The sequence below is a fragment of the Sturnira hondurensis genome, unplaced genomic scaffold (genome assembly GCF_014824575.4).
Source record: "Sturnira hondurensis isolate 20B ecotype Veracruz unplaced genomic scaffold, ASM1482457v3 Scaffold0009935, whole genome shotgun sequence".
Lineage (NCBI taxonomy): Eukaryota > Metazoa > Chordata > Mammalia > Chiroptera > Phyllostomidae > Sturnira > Sturnira hondurensis.
Window position 1 is genome coordinate 1,079,294 of NW_028082566.1, and position 20,507 is coordinate 1,099,800.

At 35.9% G+C, this 20,507-nt stretch overlaps 1 protein-coding gene across 5 annotated transcripts in view; it reads left to right on the top strand.

Annotated features, from left to right (window-relative positions):
* YAF2 (YY1 associated factor 2) overlaps nucleotides 1-20,507 on the top strand; it is an 84,234-nt gene that overhangs the window by 22,450 nt on the left and 41,277 nt on the right. The window contains exon 4 of one of the 5 annotated variants that reach the window (XR_005068226.1): nucleotides 2,973-3,139. The exons of 2 other annotated variants lie outside the window; for them this stretch is intronic. Coding sequence is in view for 2 of the 3 variants with exons in the window: in XM_037058149.1 (XP_036914044.1) it covers nucleotides 7,466-7,598 (133 nt within the window). In the remaining variant the exon portion in view is untranslated. Of the gene's footprint in view, nucleotides 1-2,972; nucleotides 3,140-7,465; nucleotides 7,599-20,507 lie in introns of those variants that run through there. 2 more of the 5 variants (XM_037058147.1, XM_037058149.1) reach the window with 2 other exon arrangements.

The window sequence follows — 20,507 nt, forward strand, 5'->3', positions numbered from 1 at the left end:
TATGGAGTAGGAAGCCCAGGAAAGTGCAATGTTACGGAAACAGAAGGAAGAGAATGTTTTCGAAGGGAGGGTATGTCGTCAGCCATGTTAAATGGCCATTACTCTCAACAAGAAGGATCCTAAATTTCTCCTTGTGTTCTGTGTAGTGTTTATTTTAACAAACTTCGCATTAAAATATATACTTTAAGTTGGAACAAACACCATCCTGCGTGGTGCTTGTGCTAAGCTTTTCATGATAATTATAACACTTAAAAATTATATCTATAGTTTAAATAAAGGAGATTAATATTGGTAGGTTGGGAGGTAAGTAAAATTATGTTAGTATCTAACTTTGTTTCTCAAGGAAGAGATCTTTACTTATGTAGTAAAATCTATCGTTAAGCCTGTACTTTTACAGGTAGTTCCTGATTATAGCTACAGAAATTAATAGAATTAATAAAAAACTTGGGTCCTCCTTGGTGTCAAGAATTTTTAAAGTGGTAAGTAAATGTACAGTAACTTTGAAGACTCTTGGAAAATTGTGTGGTTAATTGTGGAGGAGCATGAGTAGTTTAAAGAAGCCCTTTTGTTTTTATGAGGAATGAATTATATCACTCTTTATAGATCATCTAACCAAGCAAATCACAGCATTTTCCATAAATACGTAATTGGTCTGAAAAGTGGTAGTTACCTGTGGAGTACATTGGATTATATATGATTCATGAGTTAGATTTTATGAGTGCTGAATAACAAGGTTATTACTTAGAATATAGGTAATAGTTTGAAAACTGTCACTATATTGGAGTTGGTTAGAAAAGTTTGCCATTTTTTTAAATATATTGATTTTTTTTTAGAGAGAGAGGAAGAAAGAAAGAAACATTGATTTGTTGTTCCACATACTTTGCATTCATTGCTTCATTCTTGTATGTGTCCTGACCAGGGATTAAACCTGCAACCTTGGTGTGTTGGGATGGATGCTCTAAACAACTGAACTATCTGACCAAAACTTTGCCATTGTTTTTTAAAATTTATTGATTATGCCATTTATTGATTATGCCATAAGTTGTCCCATTTCCCCCCTTCATTCCCCTCTACCCTGCACACCCCTCCTCCCACATTCCCCCCCCACACTCCCCCCTTTAGTTCATGTCCATGTGTCATAAGTTCTTTAGCTTCTACATATCCCATACTACTCTTGCCCTCCCCCTGTCTATTTTCTCCTTACTGTCTATGCTACTTATTCTCTGTACCTTTTCCCCCTCTCTCCTCCTCCCACTCCCCTGTTGCTAACCCTCCATGTGATCCCCATTTCTGTGGCTCTGTTCCCATTCTAGTTGTTTACTTAGTTTGCTTTTGGTTTAGGTGTGGTTGTTAATAATTGTGAGTTTGCTGTCCTTTTACTGTTCATATTTTTTATCTTCTTTTTCTTAGATAAGTCCCTTTAACATTTCATATAATAAGGGCTTGGTGATGATGAACTCCTTGAATTTGACCTTATCTGAGAAGCACTTTATCTGCCCTTCCATTCTAAATGAAAGCTTTGCTGGATATAGCAATCTTGGATGTAGGTCCTTGTCTTTCATGACTTGGAATACTTCTTTCCAGCCCCTTCTTGCCTGTAAGGTCCCTTTTGAGAAATCAGCTGACAGTCTGATGGGAACTCCTTTGGAGGTTGCTGTCCCCTTATCTCTTGCTGCTTCTAGAATTCTTCATTTTAATCTTGGGTAATGTAATTATGATGTGCCTTGGTGTGTTCCTCTTTGGGTCCACCTTCTCTGGGGCTCTCTGAGCTTCCCGGACTTCCTGGAGGTCTATTTCCTTTGCCAGATTGGGGAAGTTCTCCTTTATTATTTGTTCAAATAAGTTTTCCACTTGTTGCTGTTCCTCTTCCCTTCTGGTACCCCTATAATTGGGATGTTGGAATGTTTAAAGATATCCTGGAGGTTCCTAAGCCTCTCCTCATTTTTTTGAATTCTTGTTTCTTCATTCTTTTCTGTTTGGTTGTTTCTTCCTTCCTTCTGGTCCACTTCATTGATTTGAGTCCCAGTTTCCTTTCTATCACTATTGGTTCCCTGTGCATTTTCCTTCATTTCACTTAGTGTAGCCTTCTTTTTTTTATCTAATTTGCAACCAAAACCAACCAGTTCTGTGAGCATCCTGATCACAAGTATTTTGAACTGTGCATCTGATAGGTTGGCCATCTCTTGGTCACTTAAAAGTATTGGCTCTGGGGCTTTGATTTGTTCTTCTGTTTGAGCCATAATTTTTTGGTCTGGTTGTGCTTGTTATGTATGAGAGGCGGAGGCTTAGGTGTTCACCACGGCGGGGCAACCCAGAAGCTGGGTTGTGAGGCTGTACATGGGGGTGAGGTCAAAGAGGGAACAGTGGCACTTGCTTCTCTCTGTCTCGGATTTCAGTCACTTCTGCCACTTCCCCCAAGCAAACTGGGCCCTCCTGGTGCTGATTCCTGGGTGGGTGGGCTTGTGTACATTCCAGGACCCTGTGGATCTCTCCCACGAACTCTCCTGTGAGGCTGGGAGTCTCTCCTGGCACCTCAACCCCTGCAAGTTTTTTTTAGTTGGTGCTTTTAGGCTTTATTTCCCATCGCTGGGGCTCTGGGTTGCATGGTTTGTCTCACTACCCTTTTTTTTGCCTGATTTATCTGTGTGCGAATGTGTGACCACAGTCAGCCAACCGCCTTGTGCGCCTCACTGGGTCTGCTGGTTTCCTTCTCGTGCCTGTGTATGCCAAGCACCGCCTCTTTCCTCCGGACCCCTCTCCGCCGGCCACCGACTCTGCTCCTTTTACCGGACTGGATAAATGGTTTGTGGTCAGACTTCTGTACAGTTCAATTTTCTGTCTGTTTTGGTTGTGTTTTTGTTTCTGAATCTTTGTTGTCATTAAATTTGGTTGTGTGAGGAGGCACAGTATTTCCACCTATGCCTCCATCTTGGCCAGAAGTCTCTAAAGTTTAAAAGTTTTTGTCATTGCAGAATTCTTTCTTGAAAGGAAAACATGTGGGGGAATCCCAGAATAACAGTTGATAAAAGGGGAGCTCTTCTGTCTAAAGCAGGAGTCCAAGCTTCACCTGTAGGCATCCCTCCTCCTCAAGCTTTTCCAAACAGTTTGAGTATTAATATCTTTACCATCAAAATCAGTCAAGAGCATGAATATATACTGTTTATCTCATATTTTTAATTTGTCTCAAATTATAAACAGTATATATATTATAAAGTATATATTTTATCTCAGAATTTGTCAGCAACTGTAAAGTTCTAGCTTGTAAAAATCGGGTATTGGAACATGGAAAATTACTTGTGTAAATGTTTCTGGCAACTTTTAAAGTCTAAGTAGCTTCCATTAATGAAGTAAGGCTAATATAATGGCTGATTTTGTAATATTAGCAAATATAATTTATATATTGGTATGATAATGATACTGATTTACTTAGTAACTACTGTCTAGAATGTTTAACTATTTCCAAACTATATTTTAAAAAAATGAGGGTCTAGTGATACTTGCAATTAAATTTAATATTAATGTGTTCTTACAGCTCTTGTATTTTACCCTGGAAAGTGTAATTCCTATTCAATAACATTAACTACTTATTTTCTCTATCTAGCAATATAAAGTGTGTAGTTTCAAAATAATAGTACCAAAATGAATGTAAATGATAAATCTCTGAGTGAAGTTTGGACTTTCTTTATAGTTCTTTTAGTCCATAGACTACAGTCCTCTAAACAGGTTATAACCGAAACCATTTGAAAATAATTTCGTTTCTGGGTGGTCTTGTTAACAGTTTGATAAACGATTAGATCCTGGACATTGTTTTTAAAGGCTTCACTCACATTTAGTTAATCCTTACAGCTGCCCTGTGAAGTAGGTTCCATTATACTTATTTTACAAACCAATATAGTTTTTGCTGTCTTGATTTCAAGCTAATTTGCATTAACAAGAAAATAGTACTGTTTTTCCTTTTTTAAACTTTATGGGTTGATGTAGGGGAATGGTGGTTAAAAATTGAGGAAAAGAGCAATTTGGATTAAGAAATGAGAGGATATTTATAATTTAGGGATCCTGAGAATGGTATAAGTATATCATAGGCCTGAAAAGGGAGATAAGGCACAATAGACTCAATAAATTTTTGTCAAATGTATTAAAAAAAGACAAAGTACCAGTCTTAGAGTTTTTGTTTATAAATGCTGTGCCTTGTAGAACTTTTCCCTCTTGGATGATAAGAGGGAGGGTCTAGCTGGGAAAAAACGGATGTGAGATTCTATACTTTACCTAGACATCTGCTGAGCTGTGTAAGGAGCAAAAGAGAAGATAGTTTCCTGTAAATAACATTATTTAATAAGTTGAAAACTCACTTTTAACCTTGCTTTGATTAACTGATGTTCAGCTCAATTATATATATCCATTCCCCTTTATTTATGTATGAACCATCAGTAATGTCACTTAAATATGTGTGAGTGTATGTATAATATCAAATTTTATTATACTGTTAGGGGATTCCAAGTCCAGGATTTATTCTGAATAACTTTCTACAACCATAATACCTTACATTATATATATAGATATATTTTTATGTAATGTGTAATGATGTATAGAATAATTTTATCCTCACCCAAGGACATTTTTTCCCCATTGCCTTTAGAGAGAGGAAGGGAGAGGGAGAAAAATTGGTTGCTTTTCACACATGCCTAGACCGGGGACCATATGCGCCTAGTCCTGCAACCTAGGTGTGTGCCCTGATCTGGAATTGAACCCACAACCTTTTGGTTATGGGATAACGGACAATGCTCCAACCAGCTGAACCACCTAGACCAGGACTACATTAAATATTTAAACCTTCATAAAAATTAGAAAATAATATACTTGGAATCATGAAAACCAATTACAGTTTAAGGTGCTTCTTGCTAAAATATAATGTCCAAACCAGTGGATAGTAATGAAAGTAAATACTAGCTACCACATTGTTTTCTGAGCAGTTTTTTCATAAATTCAAATTGATTTTTAAAAAAGACTTTATTCATTTATTTTTAAAGAAGCGGAAAGGGAGAGAGAGAAACATCAATATGTGTTTGCCTCTCAAGTGCACCAACTGGGGACCTGGCTTGTAACCCAGCCATGTGCCCTGACTGGGAATTGAACCAGCAACCCTCTGGTTCACAGGCCGGTGCTCAAGTCCACTGAACCACACCAGCCAGGACATAAATTTAAATTAATTTAATGGAATAGATTTTCATTAGTGAAATACTTGATTTGGTTCTTGATTATTACTAAGGAAGATAATTTACCTTTTTGTGAAGTGTTATGTTTATTAAAGTTTATACAGGATACTTTTGAATAGATCATCCTAATTTTTCAAACTTCTTTTCTAAGATACTCTGATAAAATCTATTATCTTAAATTGAACTTATAGCATGGTAACAACAAACATAGCTTTCAGTGCTGGTCTCTAAGTGACCCTTTTGGTTAGCTTAAAATATTTTCAAAATACTTTAATTCACTTACTGTTTTAAAAAAATGCACTTGATTCTGTTTTAAATTCATAAGACCTGAGTTTAATGGAGACTACATTTGCTATAAATAAAATTTGGAAATCATTATTTAGTTCTCAGTAATATTTTATTTTAGCTTATACCAAAAGGATAAAATATTTGGATTATTGTTCTTGTGCCTATTTTATCAATCCAAACATGTAAGACTTTTGTGTTGTATATTTGCTTACTCTTCAGAGAATACAAGTTAACTAGATGACCCTTTTGTTAATTATCCTTGGATTACAGTTAGAAATGAGGTCTGTCTAGTGCCCTTATTTGAATGAATGACTCACTTAAAAAATGAATACATTAGCCCTGGCTGGTGTAGCTCAGTGGATTGAGCATGGGCCTGCAAACCATGCGATTGCGGTTCAATTCCCAGTCAGGCCACATGCCTGGGTTGCAGGCCAGTTCCCAGCAGGGGACTTATGAGAGGCAACCATATATTGATACTTCTCTCCTTCTCTCCTTCCCTTCCCCTCTAAAGATAAATAAATAAAATCTTTAAAAAAATGAATACATTAGCCCTGGCGAGATAGCTCAGAGCATCCTCTGGAAACTCCAAGGTTGTGGGTGTGATCCCCTGATCAGGGCACATATGGAAATCAACTAATAAACGCATAAATGAATGGAACAACAAATTGATGTTTCTTTCTCCCCCTCTCTTTTCTCCTTTCTTTCTTTCCCTCTAAAATAAATAAATCAAAATAAATGCATTAATTGCTGTTTTTTTAAATTCAGATTTATGGGAAAATGTATATAATTTACCAGGGACAAATTTTATATGTTGATATTAGGGAAAATTTAGCAAAAATCTTGACATATATGCCTTTACAACATACAAATATTACTTCATTACAACATTGAAATGTAAGAGTTTTGTTAAAATTACATTTTTGGTTTTTGTTAACTTTTCTACACCATTTAATCCTGTTTACGATTAAAGGAAGAGGTGTACATTATCTTTGTTTCCCTAGACTGAAGAACCATGAAACCGTAATCTTTTGGAGGTAGGGGATGACTACTTAGTAATAGAGTGGTAAAAGGGAAGAGTATTACGAAACGTATCCCTCTGTGTCTTCAACAGGGATTAATGTTTGAAGTCATCACTGCTGTAGCACATTAAGATGAACATGCGCTTGATTAATATGTTGAATTGAACTAAAAATTGAACTATGCTGATTGAATTAAAAGTAATAGGAGATTTTAATGGGCACTTGAAGATAAAGTTCTGTTGAGGACACCTTGTTTTCTTTTGTTAGAAACAGTTGGTTCTTTTAAATGACAGGTCTATTTTTAGTTAATCATTTAACAAGTATAACTTAACAAAAAATATTGCTATGCTACTTTGTAGAAATATTTAAATTAAAATCAGCTTTGTTATTTATCCATGGCCTGGCATACTTTTATACATGTCTGTGATCGATTTGTTATAGATGGCAAATTGTCCTTTTAAAGACCTATCGAGTGATGGATGGGAGTTGTATTGATGCATTTTATTTGAAGTCTTGTATATAGTTTATCCACTGTTGTGGCCTTCACCAAAATTCGGTGAATGTTAATGACACTGGCTAGTTAGGAAAGGACAGATTTTGATCACCTAATTAATAGGATCATTTTTACTAATACTGAAAACATTATTTCAGTGGTGATGGTGTTTAAGTGAAATGGCGTAGTTTGATAGCTGATACATGTGTATGTTAAAGTACAGCTGCCATTATAGTGGAAATTTAAAAATGAAACCATTCAAATCATTTTCTTTTGCTTGTGTTTCTAATAATGCCAGAAGTTTTTGTTGACATTGTACTAAGCAGATAGTTTTTGTATTTACTTTGGGGCATGCATATGTAGTTGTCTGGTGAATTTACAACCCTCTTTTCTATAGTTCTGTATGTATTAATAACCTCAAATAAAATTATACAATCTTCTTATTCTGATAGAGAAGAAAAAGCTGGATCACTTACCAGTAACTGGAGTTCTCCTATTGGGTAATCTCCACAGATCCACATTCTCTGAAGTTATTGTGAATGCCTTGAGGACCAAGGGACCGTTGAAATTTCCAATTTCAGGAAGGTAAGCAAGTGCACTGAAGCATGTCTCTAGCATCTCCCAAATCCCCTCCCCTCAACTTTCTTACATATACATCTGTACTGCATGCCCCCTCAGTGCCCGTGGATGCCCATCAGGAAGACTCTCATGCTGGAGAGAAGGGAAGAGGTGGATCTGTGAGGGAAAAGGCCCAATAGGATAACTCAAGTTACTGGTAAGTAGTCTAGTTTTTGCAAACTTGAGATATTTTTTTCTCACATTTCTTCTCTTTAGAAGGAGTTCATTTAATTATGAAGAAAGGAACTTGTTTGCTATTGCTTTTTTGTGTGTGTGAGTTTGATATAGATTATCGAGTTTCTTGTGTGGATGATAAATACCTAATTCTTAAATAGTGTATGAATAAATGTGACACTGATTTCAAAGTGTATCATTTACATAAAGGTTCATAAAAATTATGTTTATTACCTTATGGTAAATACTATAAATAGTTCTAAAGCAATTTAAGGAAGTTCTTTGTTGATATTTTGTTAATTCATTTCTTTGTGTTTTTTGTTATTCATTTATTTGTGACATTGCTTTTATTGAAGTAAGCACTTAACAATAAAATTTATGCTTATGCCAAGTTTGGCCAAATTCTTTTGGCATAGTACTGAACAGTAAAAAATAGTTTTATATCACTTGACTATCTCATCTTAATGACATAGTTTTCAGTGTACCTTTTAACTTCACCGAAGGTGTGTTTGTAAAATAATTCAAGGCATGTGGTAATTCTGTTTACTGCTTTCTTGTTCGTAGTGGATGGGCTTATTGTTATGAAGAGCGGCACAGTTGATTCAGTATGCACTCTCTGGCGTGTTAATGTTAGAAATAGACAGAGTTCCTTTCTCGCTTTTCTTTCACTCACTCTGCATTGTTATCAAGTTACCATTTCTCAAATGGCACTTTTAGTGCATAAAGAGCCTGTAGGGGTTCCCTGCTCTCTAGCTATTTTATAAATTTTTCATCCATTTGCTAAGTATTTAAGGCTCTTCATAATCCAGTCCCACCCTATTTAGCCCGAGCTTCTTTGATTTGGAACTTTTGTTTGGTCTTATCTGGACAGTTACTGTATTTATACTTTATATGTTAGTTTGTGCTTTTCCATTTTCTTGAAATGACCTTCTTTTCATTCTTTTTTCTATACTTTAAGGTTGAGGTCAAGTCATACTGCTTAGATACATCCTTTTAGGCTAGCACCTCTCTGGGATTGCTCTGAGGATTGAACTAATTCATGGAATGTGTTTGGGACATTGCCTACCACGTAGAGGCACATAGTCAACACTCTTCTTGTTAGCTCTCATTTACTTGTAGATTGGTCTTAAACATTTATGTGAGTATAGATAGAATCCTTATCTGTATGACACAGTTTAACTTTTAAATATTGGCTTCAGGTTATATGGCTATTTCTTTTGAAATAAAACTCTTAAGCTGACTTGTATGGTCTTTGAGAGCAAGATTAGGATTTTATTGTTCTTTTTATCTTATTTAGTTACTAATGTCAGTCACTGAGATTAAATCCATTGAAAAATTTGTTTTTATCTAAGTTAATAAATATACTTAACAGTTTTTTCATTTATAAAGATATTTATTTGACTTATCAATGTTGTTTTTATACTGTATGTTTTAAGAACTTTTTTCATTTAAAAGTGAAATTATAATTGTTCAGTGCAATATGAACTTATATGGAACATTACAAAGGAGTGTATAGTATTAAGAGAGTTAATTAGGTTGGCTGTACTTTAAGGCTTTGTGTAGTGTTAGACAAACTGGAAATTCAGTATATGGAATTTTGAGATTTGACTATCAACCTTTTGAGAAGGTTATTGCTTAACTTTCAGGAAAGCTTGTTTTTAAGTATACCAGTTGATGAAGCAGTAAAGTAAGTTCTTTTTCAAGGTCGTTGAGGAAGGAAATGCTCTTAGACACATTGTCACTTCTAAATCAATTCAGGTCCAGTAAATAGGCAAAGGTAAAGAACATTTAGTCAGATGACTTCACTGCTTCTTTTGAGTCTTTTGCACATCCTTGTAAGAGACTATTCAGTCTCATGGTTTCTTTGGTTTGGTAATAGTGTGATGGTAATATTGAAATTGCCCTTATTTGATAGAGGTACATATTGAAGTATTTAGAATTGAAGTATTGTAATAGGTTCAGGAATGGGCTCAGAAAAGAAAAATGTGGGTATTTGGGTGTGGTGTGTGTAGGTATGTGTAAAGAGAGATGAGAGATAAAGCAAATGTTGCAAATGTTAATTTTGAACCTGGGCGACAGACATATTCTCTTAACTTTTCTGTGGCTTTGATATTTCCCCCCCAAAAAAGTGGGGAGCCAGGTATTTTAAAAAGAACTTCACTGTGCTTTAGCTTTTCTAATTCTAAAATGGGAATAATAGACTTATTTTCATGTTTCCTTGATGTAGGCAGGCATAGTGAAATAGCATTTGGTAGATAGAATAGCAGTCAAGAGAACTTTAATGGAGAGGTTTTTGTTTTTTTTGCGTTAAATAAGAGCTTTATAATGGACAGCTTTTCAAAGAACATTTTACCTAAAAGTATAGTAGCTGAAGATACATATATATCCTCTTTTTTATTAAGAGCATACTGCATTATAACTAAACAAAAACAATTAAGAAACAATAAATATATAGATACTGTATAAAGTATCCAATTGAAATCTAGAAAATGAAAAACAAGCAAGTTTTAACTCAATAAATGGAAATAATAGAAGACTAGACACAACTAAAGAAAGAAGTTGTTGAACTTCTTATCGAGATAAAAACTATCTTTTTTGAGATAAAACTAGTGACTCGGGACACAGCACAGGGAAGTAAAGAGGTAAAGAAGGGCTCAGGAGCCTTAGAGACTAGATTGAAAAGCTCTGAATGAGTGTCTTGTTGGAGTTCCAGAGGAGAGCATGCAGAGAATGGTAGAGAAATAGTATTGAAGAAAAAAAGACCAAGAATATTTTAAGAATTAAAAAAGTGGAAGTTATGAAATTATTAGAGCTTAATTACAACAAAACATTGTATCAAAACTTGAGAAATACAAGAAAAGTAGTGCTTAGGGGTAAATTTATAACCTTAAATGCATGTATTCAGTTGAAGGAAAATAAGTGAGCCAGATATTCCACTAAAAAAAGAAGAAAGTAAAATGAAGAAAGAAGGAAGAGAGGAAATAAAAATAAATATAGAATTTGGTGTTAGGAAATAATCAACATAAAAAAATAGCGATGTTTATTCATATCAAAACTGGCTCTTTTCAGTTGATTAAGTTCTGAAAATACTCATCAAGAAACAGATGACAAATAATGAGATTTAAAAATAGAATATAGTTATAAGGCAATCATGTATAAAAAATATATAATTACAATTATAATTTTAAAGATCACAAAAAATCACTTGTAATTCATGTGTATATATATTTTTTAAACCAAATGAAATGGTCTGCTTTCTAGAGAAAAAAGTCATTCCAAAATTGACTGTACAAGAAAAAGAAAACCCAAAGAAACTAAAAACCATTTGAGAAATTAAAGCTGTAGTAAATTTCCCCAAGAGGAGTTTTTAAAAATAGGTACTATGTTAAGCTGTAATTCACAAACCCATACAATTTACCCCACTTAAAGTATACAATTCAGTAGTTTCTAGCACTTTTACAGAGTTGTGCAACCATTACCACAGTGAATTTTAGAACAGTCTCATCAAACCATTACCACAGTGAATTTTAGAACAGTCTCATCATTCCAAAACGAAACTCTGTGTGTGTTAACATTCAATCCCAGTTCTCCATGTACCAGTGTCAGCCACCACTAATGCACTCTGCTTCTGTAGATTTGCCCCTTCTAGACATTTCATATAAATGGAATCATTTAATATGTGGCTTTTTGTGATTCATTTCTTTCACTTAGTGTAATATTTTTAAGGTTCAACCTTGTTGCAGCATATATCATCAATACACTTCATTTTTTTTTTATGGCCATTGGTTTATTCATGCATCAGTTAGTGAATATTTGGATTGTTTCCCTCAATGAATAATCCCTGTATCAACATTGTGGACAAATTTTTGTGGGGGCTTATGTTTTCATTTTTCTTGGGTATGTGCTTAGAAGTGGAATTGCTAGGTCATATGGTAACTGTGTTTAACTTTATGAGCAACTACCAGATTACTTTTCCACCAGCCATGTATGAGTGCCCCAGTTTTTCCACATTTTCACCAAGACTTTTACTATGTGTCTGATTACAGCCATCCCCAATGGTGTGAAGTGGTTTTGGAAGGAATAGGGTTTGTTTTTTTTTACTTTAAATAATTTTTTACTTATAAATTACTGTTGACGTACAATATTATATTACTTTCAGGTGTACAACACAGTGATTAGACATTTGTATAACTTCCGCAGTGATCACCCCAATAAATCTATTATCCCGCTGATACTGTACATAGTTATTACAGTGTTATCAACTGTATTCCCCATGCAGTACTTTACATTCCCATGATTATTACTATTTTTTTACTTTATTGTTGTTCAATTACAGTTGTCTGCATTTTTGCCCCACCACTCTCCTCCGACCCCAGCCAAACCCACCTCCCTCCCTTGCTCCCACCTTCTCCCTTGGTTTTGTTCATGTGTCCTCCATAGTAGTTCCTGAAAACCCTTTTCCCCACAGTCCCCTCTCCCCTCCCTTCTGGCTGTTGTCAGATTGTTCTTAATTTCAGTGTATCTGGTTATATTTTGTTTGCTTTTTTCTTTTGTTGATTATGTTCCAGTTAAAGGTGAGATCATATGGTACTGTCTGTCACTGCCTGGCTTGTTTTCACTCAGCATAATGCTCTCCAGTTCCCCATGATTATTTTGTAACTACGAATTTGTATTAGAAGGAATAGTGTTTTTTTTTATATGAATGACGATGGTTCTTTTTTTTAAAGATTTATTTATTTATTTATCTTTAAATGGGAAGGAGAGAGGGAGAGAAACATCAATGTATGGTTGCCTTTTGTGCATCCCCTGCTGGGAGTTGGCCTGCAGGGAACCAGCCTGCAACCCAGGCATGTGCCCTGACTGGGAATCGAACCATGATCCTCTGGTTCACAGGCCTGTGCTCAATCCACTGAGCTACACCAGCCAGGGCCAGGAATAGTTTTTTTAAAACATTTACTGATTGATTTTTAGAGAGAGAGAGAGAAAGTGAATCGTTGGTTTGTTGTTCTACTTATTTATGTATTCTTTAGTTATTCTTATGTGTGTCCTGACTGGGCATCAAACCTGCAAACTTGGTGTATGGGGACGATTCCCTAACCAACTGACCTACCTAGCCAGGGCCCACAGGAATAGTTTTAATTGTGATATTTATAATCATAATTTCAGACATACTTTTGCAGAACAGATAATCTCGATTCTATACAACCTTACCAGGATAATAGGGAAAAAAAGGGAAAGCTACCTTGCTCATTTATCAGACAAGTTTAGCCTTGAAACCTAAATTGGAAAAAATATGCAAGGGGAAACATACTACATTCAATTTCATTTATGAACAGAGACATAAAATTTTTAATTAAGAATATAAGGACAGTTCAATATTTGAAAAATATATCAATGTAATTTATAACAGGGAAAAAATCTTGAAAGATTCAGTGAGAGTATGTGATAAAAGTCATGGATACCGGCAACAGTGTGGTGATTATGGGGAGGGGGGAGGGGGATGGATGGGAAGTTGAAGAGAGTATAAGGGGTATAAATGGTAATGGGGGAAAAAACAGTAAAAAATGAAATGTTTTAAAATGTCAGTGCCTGCCCTGGCTGGTGTGGCTCAGTGGACTGAGCACAGGTTGGAAACCAAGGGGTTGCTGGTTTGATTCCCAGTCTGGACTCATGCCTGGGTTGCAGGCCAGCTCCTCAGTTGGGGGTGTGTGAGAGGCAACCACACATTGGTGTTTCTTTCCCTCTCGTTCTTCCTCCCTTCCCATTTCTCTGGAAGTAAATAAATAAGTAAATAAATCTTTTAAAAATGTCAATGCCTATTGATCTTTCTTTAAAACAACCCTTAAACCAAGGGTTGTTTAAAAAAAAAACAGGGGTGTTAAACTCATTTTCACTGGGGATCACATCAGCCTTGCCAATAGTCTTCAAAGGGCTGAATGTAATTTTAGCACTCCATAAATGTAACTACTACTTCAGTAGGGGCAAGGAGCTCGGTACTCTCACCAGGTAGAAACACGGTGCCTGGCGCGATAAAACAGTGTTGGCCCATGGGTCTTGTCTTTGCCATCTGTGCCTTAAACTGTGAAGGGAATTGAACTTTTTTCTTCCAATAAAGGTTGTTCTCAACCCCTGTCTTTCAGATAGCAAGCATAATGCTTTAATGGTGAAATCTTAGAAGTATTCCAATGAAAGTCAAGTATAAGACAAATATACTTCTACTAGTAAGATAAGAAAAAAGAAAAAGAAAATCCAAAAGGATTGGATGGAAAAAAAGGAGATGAACTAATCTCTAGAAAATTTTTTTAAAAAGTCAGCAGTGTTAATATGAGAATTAAATGGAACTGGATATAAGATCATTCCATTTGGAAATAGCCAGTTAGAAAATAAAAAATATCTCCTTTATGGCAAATTCTGTAATGTACCCAAAGTTTTATTGAAGAACATAGTTAGACATGAATAAAGAGCAAGATATACTGTATTTATGGCTGAGAAGTACAAATGTGACCTAAAAATTGTCTCTCTGATTTATATGTAGTTTTAGACAAAAATCCCTATAGATTTTTTTGAATGGAACATGACCTCAATATGTAAAAGCAAAGGTACAAGAATAACTGAGACACTTCTAAAAGAAGAAAAAAATAAGGAGGGACTTGTGCTGATGGAGATCCAGGCTAATTTTTTAGAATGAAGTCCCACATAGCCATGAAAAAGAATAAATTGCTACATATAACATGGGATGAATCTCCCAGACTTAATGTTGAGCAAAAGAAGTGAGACACAGAAGATTACAAATTGAATTATTTCCTTTGTAGGCCACTCAGAAGAAGATGGAACCAATCTGTGGTGATAGAGTCAGGAATAATAGTTATCTCTGAATCGTGGCGCTGGGATATGAGGGACCATTCTGGAGCAGGAGAAACGTTAATATATTGGTTTGGATCACAGAGGGGTATTAGACATTTAAAAATCAAGCTCTATACATATTTGTATACTTTATGTAAGTTAAACTTCAATAAAAAGTTACATATGGTATTTAAAGTAGTATAGTCTTAATATAGGAAAAGACATTAATATAACAGGGAGTTTAGAAATGGATGCACTTGTATTTGAAATTAGTAAGTGCTAGAGATGGGATCTCCTCTGAGGAGGGAAAGAGTGTGAACTGGTGAATTGGTTTTCTAAATGGGGAAAGGAACTAGATCTCAAACCATATGCAGAAATAAATTCTACTTGAATTAAACACACTGAACATAAAATACTTTTTTAAAAAGAAGAAAATATAGAAGAATATGTGTAAGACCTGTTTAAGAAGAAAAGAAGACTGAACCGTGAAGGAGAAAGGCTTTGAGTACCTCAAAAAGAAAAACCTAGGGTTAATTAAAAAATATCATAAACCAAACTAAAAGATAAGTGGCAAAGCTGGGAGGTATGTGCAGTGTCTGTAATATCCAGTGGTTTTGTGTCCATATGTATAAAGATTAAAAGGATGAGACAGATGATATAAATACAAATAATTAAAAATGACAAAAAGGATATTAAGGAAATTCACAGCAGAGGAAACTGGAAATTGGAATGGTTAATGAACTGAGAAGATGGTTAGTCTCATTTGCTGGGAAATGCAGTTAAAAATTTAGGAGCCATCAATTTTCACTCATTAGATTGCAAAGCTTAGGGTTGTCTAAGTATTATGTTGTTGAAAATGTACCTACCTGTAGTATCTAACAATTACTATTCAAGGCATTAGGCTAGAGAAACTTGCACATTTGCCCATCAAGATTTGTACAGATACTTGCTTCAAAAAATCTAAACATTTATCAATAAGAGGCAGGGATAAATATGATATAAAATAGTTCTGTGACAGAGAATTACCTAGATCTCTGTTCAGGTTATTACCATTGGTGGCTTTTTTTTTTTTTAAAGAAACAAATTGTACTCTCTATGCTCAGGGATTGTTCTAAGCATTTTATAAACGTGAACTATTTTATTCCTCCTAGGAACTCAGAAATATTCACTGTCGTTGTCTCCATTTTACATATGGGCATACTGAAGCATAGAGAGGTAAAAAATCTACCTACTCTCATAGGTAGTAAAATAGCAGAGCTGGGATTCAAAGGTAGAATTTGAACTTCAGTTGCTCCAGAGTTCACTGTGCCATGTCTTTTAAATATGGAGAGACCTCATAAGTGCAAGGAAAAGTTGGTTGCAGAATGATATGATCTCATTTGCATGAAACTCATGGTAGTGGTTACCTCTGGTTGGGGTGGGAGGTGAGGGAGATCTACTGATAGTGGTGGAAGGAAATTAGCTTTATGGAACTGCCCGTTTTTCCTTAAAGAATGTGTGCTTGTATATTACTTTTAAACACCCACATTTAATGTGTATATATGATTATTTTTGCAAAAAGAAACACTGGACAGCCATGGCTAGGTGGCTCAGATGGTTAGAGTATCATCCCCATAAGTCAGGGTTGCTGGTTCCATCTGCTGTTTGGGCACATATGAGAATCAACCAGTGAATGCCTAGATGAATGGAACAGCAAGTTAATGTCTCTCACTCACTCATCAATAAAAATTTTTTAAACGAAACACTTTCATTGTTTTAAGCTTTATTTATTTTGATACTGGTGTATATATAGTAGGAAAAAGCAGTAGCCTTACCACAATTGCTATAATTTAATCTAGTTCTGACCTAGTAAACCGCAGATGAGTGCCAGATACTAAAGGATAGGGAGGTGAATAGGTTTCACCCTTTGTCTTTAAGGAGTTTACAGTATTACAGGGAAGGTGATAAGTAATTTCAATTCAGGATGTTAAGTGCAAATTTCTTTTTCCTGTTTTTCCATCCTTACTCCTTTCCTTCCAAATGCAAATAGGAGAAGTGGGAAATATCTTGATTTGGGGCATGGGAAACAGACAATGAAATGTGGATGGCAGTCTTATGTCTTATTCTTTTACAAAACTACCAGAGAATAAACCTGTGATGGTCAGAGGTTGTAGCTTATTCACTATTGTATCTGTAAAACTTTTTATTTTAATTGATCGATTAATTAATTTTATTGTTGTGCAAATACAGTTGTCTGCCTTTTCCACCACCCCAGCCATCCCCACCTCGCTCCTCTGATTCTACCACTCCTTGGTTTTGTCCATGTGTCCTTTATAGTTGTTCCTGAAAACCCTTCACCTTTCCCCCCCCCATTATCCCCACCCCACCTCTCCTTTGGTTACTGTCACTTTGTTCTTAATTTCAGTGTCTCTGGTTCTATTTTGCTTGCTTGCTTGTTTTGTTGATTAGGTTCCACTTAAAGGTGAGATCATATGGTATTTGTCTTTCACTGCCTGGCTTATTCCACTTTGCATAATGCTCTCCAGTTCCATCCATGCTGTCACAAAGGATAGGAGCTCCTCCTTTCTTTCTGCTGAGTAGTATTCCATTGTGGAAATGTACCATAGTTTGTTGATCTATTCATTTACTGATGATGGACACTTAGGTTGCTTCCAGCACTTGGCTGTTGTAAATTGTGCTGCTATGAACATTGGGGTGCATAGGTTCTTTGGGTTGGTGTTTCAGGGTTCTTAGGGTATAATCCCAGCAGTGGAATTGCTGGGTCAAAAGGCAGTTCCATTTTTAGTTTTCTGAGGAAATCCCATACTGTTTTCCACAGTGGCTGCACCAGTCTGTATTCCCACCAACAGTACATTAGGGTTCCCTTTTCTCCACATCCTCCCTAACACTTGTTTGTTGCTTTGTTTATGATGGCCTTTCTCACTGGTGTGAAGTGGTATTTTGTTGTGGTTTTAATTTGCATCTCTCTGATGGCTAGTGATGCTGAGCATCTTTTCATATGTCTCTGGACCTTTGTATTTCCTCTTTGGAGAAATATCTGTTCAAGCCCTTTGCCCATTTTGTAATTGGGTGGTTTGTTTTCCTAAAGTGGAGTCGTGTGAGTTCTTTATATGTTTTGGAGATCAAACCCTTGTCTGAGGTATCATTGGCAAATATGTTTTCCCCATATAGTTGGTTCTCTTTTCGTTTTAATGCTATTTTCTTTAGCCATGCAGAAGCTTTTTATTTTGATGAGATCCCATTTGTTTATTCTAACCTTTATGTCTCTTGCTCTAGCAGACACAGTGAAAATATTGCTGTGTGGAATATCTGAGATGTTCTTGTCTATGTCCTCCTCTAGGATTTTCATGGTGTCATGACTTGCATTTTAAGTCTTTTATCCACCTTGAGTTTATTCTTGTGTATGGGGTAAGTTGGTGACCAAGTTTCATTTTTGTGCATGTAGCTGTCCAGCTTTCCCAACACCATTTGTTGAAGAGGCTATTTTTACTCCATTTTATGCTTCTGTTCCCTTTTGTCAAATATTAATTGACCATAGAGTCTTGGGTTTATTTCTGGGTTCTCTATTCTGTTCCATTGGTCTGTCTATTCTTATTCCAGTACCAGGCTGTTTTGATTATGGTGGCCTTGTAATACTGTTTGATATTGGGTATTATAATCCCTCCTACTTTGTTCTTGTTTCTCAAAATTGCTGCAGCTATTCAGGGTCGTTTCTGGCTCCATATAAGTTTTTGAAGTGTTTGTTCTGTATCTGTGAAATATGCCATTGGTACTTTAAAAGGGATCTTGTATGTAATCAGTGGCAGGGGTTAGGCAAAATGGATTAAGACATCAGGAGACTATTCTATGGGATTTAAAATACCAACAAATAGAGAAGAGATAGGAGATCCTTCGGATAAGTATAGTGTTAACTGTCATATTTCACCCAGCTAGCCATTTTTTCTAAAAGGTAAAAAAGAGGTAAAACTCTTGTTAGAGGGGAGGAGGACTGTAAGCTGAATCCAGAAAGCAAAGCGCTTATGCAAGGTTAGATGATGAGATATAATGAGTAAAGGATAGAAAGTAGGCATAGTATGCAAAAGAATAGAGTTAACCACAACAGTCATAAACCTCAGGAATATAGTGAAATGGGCTAGGATCAGGGAGGGGTGCTGTGTAGTATTTACAGTAGTATGGAACAAGAATTATTTACAATAGTACTGGAACAACAATAACATGGCAAGAAATATGTGATTTGGATGACAAGAATAGAAAGCACATAATCAAGAGTAGTGTATTACTGGAATACAAGTGAAGTGAAAGAAGGAAAATTAAAATACAATATGAAAGAGAGAATAAGGAAAACCATTCAAACAATACAATTAAACAAATAAAATGAAGAAAGCTAAACAAAAAGAAGAGAAATAAAAAATACTAATAAAATCAAAGAAGTAAAAATAATGAAAAATAATAATACAAATAAACAACAAATGCCAGTTCTCTCGAATAGCAAAGTGAAATTTGTCTCAGTTTCTCAGTTGCTGGGATTAGCCTTGTGCTTCATCTTTGGATCTGTCTTTGGACCTTTCACAGCTCTAGGTCTTATTGTCTTACTTGGGGGAAGAAAAAGCCTACTGCTGACTTTAAACCCACGAGCAAGTTCTGCTTGTCTTCCTTGATGCCACAGGAAGAGGTTGGGGGTCTAGGCTTCATTTTATCCCTTCCTGTGGTTTTATGAGGATGGGGACTGGGTCTGGGTGGCAATATTCACAGTTGGTCAGCTTCCAGCCTAGGTCCTCGGTGAACTGCCAGGCCCCCCTGTCCATCTGCACTAGGCCGGGGCCTTTAATCCACGAGTGTTGCAGAGATCCGTGCAGTGCATCTCCTTCTTGCTCTTTGGGAGTGCACAGTGGCCAGAGCCCACTGAAGGGCAGGTGGTGCCAGTCAGCTACAGGGCTAATGGCAGAGTCAATCTCATGGCCCAGCTCAAATCAGCCTTGGGGGCCAGGGGTGGGAATCAGCTGCCAGTCAAGCAGCCTTTGGGCAAGTAGTGCGACTCAGCTGCCCGGCATGTGGCGGAGTCAAGCATGGGCAAGTAGTCCTGTATCTCTAAAACTAAAACTTAGAATGCCCTTTGCTTTGTATTGGAGACTCCTAGATATCTGAATGAATAACTGATGCACTTTCACACTTCACTCAAATCAGCACCTGTGAACCCAAAGTTCTTCTTAAGCTGGGATGTCTTCTGTTGGTTCCATTTCTTCCTAGAGTCTAAGGTAATCTGGTTAAGAACGCTGTATAAAGCCTTGAATTGCTTTCTGCCAAAGAACTCTTTGACTTGAGAAATATTTTAATCTGTAGGAAATTTAGAATCTTTAAATTCAACTTTCATTGTGCTGATTCCAATGTATTTTTTAAAAATCTAGTAGTAGCCTTCTAATAGTGGGATAGTACAATTATTTTTCTCACAGTTACTGTATTCTGTCTTTGAGTCACTGTTTTTTTAATAATGTGTTTATATTCCGCATCTTATTAGCAAAATTCTTAATTTTCTAAAACCACGTTCTCTTGAAGTTTCCCAGTGGACCATGGACTATTTCCAGATTGTATTAGTGTTCATTATTTCAGAATTCTGTGTCTTTAAAATTTGTCATGGTACCATAAAAGGTAGTTACTGTTATTTCCTTTCAAGTGAGAGAGGTATGTTTCCCTTGGTAGCACATTAGTCAGTGTTAGGTGGGATCTTTCCCTCAAAGGCAAATTTTAATATCTACAAATTGCTGAGAATGGGTATAACAAAACATATTATTATGCTAGATGGATTATAGTTGAGCTATTGGCCAAATCCTGTTCCATGTGTAAATAGTGCTGCTTTCTTAC